At 54.2% G+C, this 9,020-nt stretch overlaps 1 protein-coding gene across 1 annotated transcript; it reads right to left on the reverse strand.

Moving 5' to 3' along the window:
• Positions 1-4,140: 4,140 nt before the first annotated feature.
• LOC136468822 (uncharacterized) lies at positions 4,141-4,596 on the reverse strand. Its single transcript, XM_066467245.1, has one exon. The coding sequence runs from the start codon at positions 4,594-4,596 to the stop codon at positions 4,141-4,143; it is 456 nt and encodes a 151-aa protein (XP_066323342.1).
• Between the last annotated feature and the right edge of the window lie 4,424 nt (positions 4,597-9,020).

The raw sequence follows: 9,020 nt of genomic DNA on the forward strand, positions 1-9,020 counted from the left end.
CGCAGGGCTGGTGGTGCTTTCAGGGGAAAAAATTTGGGTTGTGCTGCTTGAGCAAAACATACCGTAGCCATCTGGTCATTTGGTTTTTTGCGGTCTTACCAATCTGTTCCCCCGAATCTTGCCGCTAGTCTTGACGCAAGGAGAGAATCTGATGTAATGATTATTTTGAAAAAAGGAAGGGAGGTAGCCGTACCTTAACCAGCCCCCGAGTAAGGTCCGACCCCATAGATTTACTGGGGTCGGGTGTTACTGGAGACCAGAACGTTCAGATGGAATCCCATTTCATGGTTTTTGTGATAGGGTCGGCGAAGTCCTTGGATGATGTTGCACTATTCCCCGCCCTACCTTCCAATAGAATTCCCCAAATGGGGACTCTATGCGCTCGGCAAGGGGGGGCCTTCGAACCTATGTCCCTGTATCGAGCGGCTCGAGCCCCCAGGCCTTGTTGGGGTCTGATAGGGGTCGGCCGTAATTCATGTGTTACCCCGTCCTCAACTTTCATAATCGGAGGGGCTGAGTAAACAACACTTGCCTTGGTGGCTTGAGTGTTGTGCTCAATGAGCTCGCTAACGGGTACGTTTGTGTGGAATCCGTGTCCATCATTTGCTGATGGGGTTGGAAGAGCCCTCTCGTGGCATTCCACAACTTCTTAACCCACCTCTCGATAGATGCCCGAGCCGTTCGATAGGCTCAGGTGGCCCGATGGCCTCTCCTCGATGGAGATTCTGTGGGTTTGGCTCAGGGTTAAAATCGAACGAGAAAAGGTTGACACGTCCCTGTCCGCTTCTGAGCGGGGTCGGGCAGGGCCGCTGGGGCTTGTCTTAGTTATTTCTCCCTGGCTTTGTTTGGCACGAGGCGGCCTCGAGCCCTTTGTGGGTCGGCCTTCAAACCTCGGCCTGCTGCTGCCCATATCGAATGAGGCGACGATCATTTCATGACGCGACACGAAGCATTGGGATGCAATGTTTGAATGTATAATTTAATCGAAATAAAGGTGGGGTCGGCAACGTTACCTTGGTAGCATGAGTGACGAGAAGCTCCTACCAGATGTGTTCGAGCCAGGTTTCGGGTCTGATGTTTCCGACGAGGCCGGCGTAAACTGCATAAGTATTGCTACTTTTGTTTTTGCGATTGATTTTTAAGCGATCTACCAGCTTCCCCCTAGAAGGGGGGCTCTGTAGGTGGACCCCTCCAAAGTCCTTTTAGGAAGGTGGGAGCTAAGGCTAGCAGTGTGAGGAACTATGAACACGATTATGCTGGTGAACCAAAAAGACTCTGTAGCCGACGGAGCATAGGGTCCAGTGGTCCAGTTGTACTCATCGTTGTATTCCCACACGCCGTGCTTTTGGTTTCCCAAACGTAAGGAGGGATCAGGCTAAGAGGGTGTTTAAATAAACATGCGCCCTCGGTAGCCCCCGAGCGATGTCCGTGTCCCTACCGTTGCTGGGGTCGGAAGCTCGGCGAAGAATTCAACACTCAAAGTAAATAAACAAGGGTGTTTATCTTAGAGTCGGTCGTTTGTTCGTTGTTTTGCCTGGGCCGACCGATCGACCTAGGGGCCCGTTGGCCTTCCCCTGGAAGGAGGTTCCATTGTTGGGTCGTCCCTGGTCCTGCCTGGGGAAGCGGAGAGTCGCCTATGGGTGAGTGTGCCCCGGTTCTTGCGTCCGGGGCGCATTAGTGGTGGGCCATGCCCGGGTGACATTCTGGCTTACTAGGCGGCATCCCGTCGTTTTCGACGCGTCACCTCAGATTCCTGTCAGCATTGATTTCACATTTGTATTGAATAGGGGAAGGCAGAGATTTTTTTATCCGAACCTTTCACCTTTCCTTAGCTACCAAGCCCCCTCTTTAAATAGGGAGGGGGAAGAGTTCTCGCCGCACCTCCTCGCCAGCCTTTGAACCGCCACCTCTTCTCCTTCCTTTCCACCGAATGTATCGATTCCTAAGTAAGAGAGGGTAATGCCAGAGAGAGATAAACTCACAGGTCCGCCCGTGATTCCGGAGCATGATGTCGAGCTGGAGGTTATCCAACATAGATGAGATGGTGTGGTTCACCTGTGCTGAGGAGGGGTCACCACTGCCGGAGGAGAAGAGGCGCCAGAGGGCGACGAGCGTTGTTGATTTCGTCGCTGCTGGTCGTGGCCTTCCTTCAGCGGGAGGCGCTTTCTACCCCAACGCCGTTGTTAGGGTTGGGGCTGATGATGATGGTGTAGTTCCTGAATGTCCTAGCGAAGGGGCATCGCATTCGCCGGTGAGGTGCTCGATGTTGCAGATGATGGTGCCTTCGAAGGTCCTGTGATGCGGTGGGATGTTGCCGATGGAGAGCGTGGTACGGCAGCCGCAGTAGACGAGCTGGCCTATGTACATGCCCAGACGTTGCCGATGGAGAGCTCGGCATGGCGGCCACAGTAGACGAACTGGCCCGTGTACATTCCCAGACGTTGCTGATGGAGAGCTCGGCGCGGCGGCCGTAGTAGTACTCATAGTAAAGCTTAGCAGAGAGTGTAATTGAATAAGTTTGGGGGAGCCCCCGAGTGAACAGTCCTTTGGGTTTTTAGGAGTACACTAGTCTTTTGCGTGATGAAATCATTTTGTAAATGGTTAATTTATGCAAAAATGATCAAATTTTCATCTTTTGTTATGGCAAATAGCTTTTCAGTTTTCTCTTCTCATAGAAGAGGTTTCGGTGCCTTCCAACCCTTCCCATGTCCCAAGTTGTAAGAAACTAGGAGTGTGGGTGAATTAATTCTGATCATGCTAGTGAGCAAAGAGGTTGTAGCCACTGGGGTGTGGGACTCCCGCAGTCCTACCAGTTGTACTTGGAATTTGTTCCCAAAATCTTAGTCCTTAGGACTCATTTACGAGAAGATTGAAAAACTTAGATAAAGTTTTCAAAGATAATACAAGAAGTGTTTGCAAGATAAATGTACTTGTATTTATATCAGCCCCCGAGTGAGGTTTGGCCCCTCACAATTTGCAGGGGTCGGATGTCACTAAAGATCGGGGTTTTGTAAAGACAAAGATTGATAAGAAGAAACATGCGTTTATTTAAGGGTAAAAACGACGTAGCTGCTCAATGTTCTAGGCATTAGTGAAGACCTCGCTGTTGATGGTTTTCAACCTATAGGTGCCCGGGTGAAGTACTTCCACGACGACATAGGGCCCCTCCCAGGGCGGGGAGAGTTTGTGGCGGTCCTTGTTGCTCTGCACAAGCAGGAGGACGAGGTCCCCGACGTTGAAGGCTTGACCCCGCACCCGTCGGCTGTGGTACCGTCGTAATGCCTGCTGGTACTTAGCTGAATGAAGGAGGGCGATGCCGCGGGCTTCATCTAGCTGGTCCATGGCGTCTGGGTGAGATGCCTTGGCCCCCTATTCGTCATACGCTCTAATTCTTGGTGCTCCATAGTCTAGGTCCGTTGGGAGAACAGCCTCGGAACCATAGACCATGAAGAAGGGTGTGTAGCCGGTGGCTCAGCTAGGAGTTGTCCTCAGGCTCCAGAGCATGGCTGGAAGCTCAGTGAGCCAGCGCGCGCTGAACTTGTTCAACCGGTTGAAAATTCTTGGCTTAAGGCCTTGCAGGAGCATGCTGTTTGCGCGCTCGACCTGCCCGTTCGTCCGGGGGTGCGTGACGGCTGCCCAATCGATCTGGATGTGTTGTTCATCACAGAATCGAATGAATTTCTTGCTGGTGAACTATGTGCCGTTGTCTATGATGATGGAGTTCAGTACTCCGAAGCAATGGATGATGTCGAGGAAGAATAGCACAGCTTGCTTAGATTTGATCATGGAGATCGGTTGAGCTTCAATCCATTTTGTAAACTTGTCTATGGTGACAAGTAGGTGGGTGAAGCCCCCAGGTGCCTTTTTGAGTGGCCCAACCAGGTTGAGCCCGTAGACCATGAAGGGCCACGTGATGGGGATCATCTAGAGTGCCTGGGCCAGGAGGTGAGTCTACCGAGCGTAGTACTGACACCCTTCGTAGGTGCGTACAATTTGCTCGGCATTGGCTACTATGGTGGGCCAGTAGAAGCCTTGTCGAAATGCATTCCCAACCAAGGTCCTTGGTGCGGCATGATGACCGCAGACCCCACCGTGGATATCACTCAGCAGAAGTTTTCCCTGTTCGCTAGGGATACAGAGCTATAGGATCCCGATATGACTCCGTTTGTAGAGTTCGCCCTTTACAAGGATGAAGGACTTAGCACGGCGCGCGAGCCATCGGGCTTCTGTCTTATCTGCCGATAGTGTGTCGTGGAGGAGGTAGTTGAGGTAGAGCGCTCTCCAGTCGTTGGGAGGGTTGGACTCTGCTGCTGGATCCTCTTTAAGCTCCATGACCTTAGGGTCGAGCGGAGCAGTCGGTGGGTTGGTCCCCGGGATAGGATCAGGCGAGCCATCGTCGGCTCGTTCCGACCCCTCATAGCGCACCGAGGGCTTGTGTTGATCGCTGGCAAAAACACCCGTCGGCACTGGCTCTCGGCTGGATGATGCTTTCGTGAGCGTGTCATTTGCTTCGTTGAGACACCTTGGGATGTGATTGAGTTCGAGGCCGTCGAATCTGTCCTCCAGCCATCGGACTTCTTGGTAGTATGCCTCCATCTTAGCGTCGTGGCAGCTTGACTCCTTCATGACCTGGTTGACGATCAGCTGGGAGTCGCCCCTAACGTCGAGGTGTCAGATGCCTAGCTTGATGGTGATTCGTAGGCCATTGATGAGTGCTTCGTATTCTATGGTATTGTTTGATGATTGGAAATGGAGCCAAACCATGTACCTCATGCAGACCCCGAGGAGAGATATAAAGACTAGTCCCACACCGGTGCCCTTCTTCATTAGCGATCCATCAAAGTACATCGTCTAGTACTCTTGATCGACGACTGCTGGTGGCATCTGGACCTCGGTCCACTCCGCGATGAAGTCAGCCAACACCTAGGATTTGATCGCTGTTCGGGGGGCATAAGAAATGCCCTGATCCATTAGCTCGAGTGCCCACTTTGCAGTTCTTCCTGTAGCGTCCTGGCTACGGACGACCTCGCCGAGGGGGAACGACGTCACGACTGTCATAGGGTGTGACTCGAAGTAGTGGCATAGCTTCCTCTTGGTGATGAGGATAGTGTAGAGGAGTTTCTGAATTTGGGAGTAGCGGGTTTTGGAGTCGGATAATACCTCACTGATGAAATATATAGGGCGCTGCACCCTAAAGGCGTGCCCCTCTTCTTCCCGCTCTACAACTAAGGCGGCGCTAACCACTTGCGTGGTGGCCGCTATATATAGGAGGAGGGATTCTCCGCCGCTTGGAGGGACCAGAACCGGGGGTTTAGTTAGAAAGTGCTTAACCATGTCAAGCGCCTCCTAAGCCTCGGCTGTCCACTCGAAGCGGTCCGACTTCTTCAGGAGTCGATAAAGGGGGAGTCCTCATTTGTCGAGGCGCAAAATGAATCAGCTGAGGGCGGCAAGGCACCCTGTGATCCGCTGAACCCCCTTTATGTTTTGGATCGGGCCCATCTTTGCGATGGCTGATATCTTCTCTGGGTTGGCTTTGATGCCGCACTCGAAGACAATGAAGACGAGCAGCATGCCCCTCGAAACCCCGAAAACACATTTTTTGGGATTGAGTTTGATGCCGTTTGCCTAGAGTTTCATAAAGGTTTGTTCAAGATCAGCGACAAGGTGGTCAGCTCGCTTGGACTTGACTACGATGTCATCGACGTATGCCTCAACGGTCCACCCAATGAGGTCCTCGAAGCAATTAAGCATACAGCGCTGGTAAGTTGCCCCAGCATTTTTCAGACCGAACGACATTGAAATGTAGCAGAACGATCCGATGGGGGTGATAAAAGATGTTGCGAGCTGGTCGGACTCTTTCATCGCGATCTAATGGTAGCCGGAGTATGCGTCAAGGAAGCAGAGGGTTTCGCACCCGGAGCTGGAATCAACTATTTGGTCTATTCGTGGCAAAGAAAATGGATCCTTTGGACACGCCTTGTTGAGGCCTATGTAATCGACACACATTCTCCATTTCCCGCTCTTTTTTCGTACAAGAACAAGGTTTGCTAACCACTCTAGGTGGTATACTTCCTTAATGAACCCTGCAACCAATAGTTTTGCTATCTCTTCACCGATGGCCCTGCGCTTCTCCTCGTCGAAGCGGCACAGGCGTTGCTTCACCGGCTTGGAGCCTGGGTGGATTTTTAAGGTATGCTCGGCGACCTCCCTCGGGATGCCTGGCATATCCGAGGGTTTCCACGCAAAGATGTCTTTGTTATCACGGAGGAAGTCGACGAGAACATTTTCCTATTCAGAGGAGAGCGTACTACCAATGTGTACCCTTTTAGCCTTAGAGCTGCTGGGGTCCATGAGGACCTCCTTGGAGCCTTCTATCGATTCGAACGACCCGATTGATTTCTTGGCGTCGGGCATTTTTTCGGCAACCTCCTCCCTGAGGGTGGCGAGTTCCTTGGAGGCAACAACTGTGGATGCGTGACCGCAACATTCGACTTCACACTCATAAGCATGCTGGAAGGAAGTGCCGATGATGACGACCCCACGGGGGCTCGTCATCTTTAGCTTAAGGTACATATAGTTGGGGACAGCCATGAACTTCACGTAGCATGGTTGTCCCAGGATGGCATGGAAAGTTCCTGGGAACCCCACTACGTCGAAGGTGAGGGTCTTAGTCTGGTAGTTGGACCGATCCCTAAAAGTGACGGGCAGATCAATTTGCCCTAGTGGCACGGCCTGCCTACCAGGCACGACGCCATGGAAAGGCGCTCGGATGGGGCGGAGGTTCGTTCGGTCGACGCCCATCTCGTTGAGCATCTTGGCATACATGATGTTGAGGCCGCTGCCTCCGTCCATCAGTACTTTCATGAGCCACTTTGGGCCGACGATTGGATCGACGACAAGCGGGTACCTTCCTGGGTGTGGGACGACATCCGAATGGTCGGTCCGGTCAAAGGTTATGGCGGGTTCCGACCACCGGAGGAAGGCAGGCGTGGCCGGTCTGGCTGTATAGACCTCGCGGCGCACGACCTTCTGGCGGCGTTTGGAGTCATAGGCCGCTGATCCTCTGAAGATCATGAGAGCGCCAGTCGGCGTTGGGAAGGCGGCGTCCTTCTCCTCTACGTCATCTGTGGTGGGGGTAGGTTCCTTCCCCTACTCCCCTTTGTTGAGGCCCCCGGACAAGTATTTGTGCATGAGGCCGCAATCCTTGTATAGATGCTTGGCCGGGAAGGCGCTGTTTGGGCATGGCCCCTCGAGCATTTTTTCAAAGTGGTTTGGAGTGCCCTCCATGGGCTTCCAGCCACCTTTGCGGTCGGCAGCGGCCACGAGCGAGTTGTCGCGTCGTTGCTTCTTATTTTTTCTTTTGGCGGGACGGTTGGAGGCGCCCTCGCCGGTGTCCTCATCCCGCCTTGCCTTTCCGTCGAAGCGATCGAAGATGGCTCTGACCGCCTCCTCTCCTGAGGCATGACTGGTGGCAATGTCCAGGAGTTCCTTGGTAGTCCACGGGCCCCTGCGTCCCAACTTGTGGACTAGGGATTCGCAGGTTGTCCTAGATAGGAAGGCTCCTATCATGTCGGTGTCGGCGACGTTAGGGAGCTTGTTGCACTATCGAGAGAAGCGCCGGATGTACCCACGGAGGGTTTCATCGGCCTTCTGGCGGGAGTTCTTGAGGTCCATGGATTTCTGGGGCGTTTGTACGTGCCCTGGAAGTTGCCCACGAAGATCTCCGTCAGATCCACCCAACTTTGAATGGCGTTGGACGGTAGGTGCTCCAACCATGCTCGCGTCGAATCGGCCAAGAACAGTGGGATATTGCGAATAATAAAATCGTCATCACTCGCGCCACTGGCCTGACATGCAAGCCGATAGTCTTCGAGCCAAAGCCCGGGATTTGTTTCCCTAGAATATTTAGGGATGTTGGTAGGTGGTCGGTACCTTAGGGGGAACGCAGCGTTGAGGATGTGTCGGCCGAAGGCCTGAGGGCCTAGCAGGCTAGGGCATGGGCTTCGGTCCTCGTCGCTGTCATAGCGTCCGCCGTGTCGGGGATGGTAGCCATGGTGGGCTGCCTCCCCTGCGTCACCATGGATGCACCTGCGGGCGTCGATGGTGCTGCACACATCGTGGTCATGGCCGAGACGTTGATGCACTGGGACGGCGGAGAGCTGCCTGCCGCCTGGCGGTGTCTGGTGAACGGACGCATCCTTGGTGGGACGCACCGATGGCGTACACTGGCTGACATCTGGCTCACGTTGTCGGGACAACGAACTTTCTGCCTACTGCGCCGCCGCACGCTCGAGCAACGTGCGGATTTCTCGGTGGGCGCGGCGATCCTCGGACGTCGCGGCCTCCGGTAGGCCGTGCAGCAAGGCGGTTGCTGCGGCGATGTTTTGGCTCGCCCGAGTGAAGTGAGGAAGGGTCCCGTTGTTGGTGAGGATCCTTTGGTGTATGATACGGGCCGTGGCGCGCGCACGTCCCCCGTCTTCGCTGTGTTCAATCTCGCGATTGATGTCCACGTACTCCTGGATGAGCCCTTGCCCGACCTCATCGATCTCCAGCTTGTGGGCCCTCAGCTGCTCCATCCTTAGGCGAGATGGGGCCGCCATCTCCTCCCCGGACCTGCCGCTAGGGTTGCTTGTCGGGGTGGTCTCTTCCCTGGAGACACTTTCGACGTGCCCCTCGGGGATCTACGCCATGAAGCATTCCCGGGAAGGGTGGTGGCTCCCGCTACTAGAGTCTGAGCTAGAGAATGATCCTGGCTCCTCAGTGAGGAGCCTGTGGAGAGTCTTCGTATCATGTTCAATCGTCCCCACGAACTCGCTGTTCGTGGGCGGCTGATCCATACGTAGTGCCAGAAGGTGGCCAGCGGTCGCCGTAGCGTTGTGGAGACCGAACAGAAACACTGTCGGGGCATTCCGTACGGGGTCTTCTGGGGATAGGGTGATGCAGCACGGGTCCTCCCTGGATAACTGGAGTCCAAAGGAGTCGCCTGACTGGCCCTCGAGCCTCTGGTGGCTGAGGCTAGT

This window comes from Miscanthus floridulus, chromosome 8 (assembly GCF_019320115.1).
Source record: "Miscanthus floridulus cultivar M001 chromosome 8, ASM1932011v1, whole genome shotgun sequence".
NCBI lineage: Eukaryota > Viridiplantae > Streptophyta > Magnoliopsida > Poales > Poaceae > Miscanthus > Miscanthus floridulus.

Coding starts and splice junctions, on each gene's coding strand:
- LOC136468822 (XM_066467245.1), bottom strand. CDS start 4,596: ATGGAGGCATACTACCAAGAAGTCCGATGGCTGGAGGACAGATTCGAC.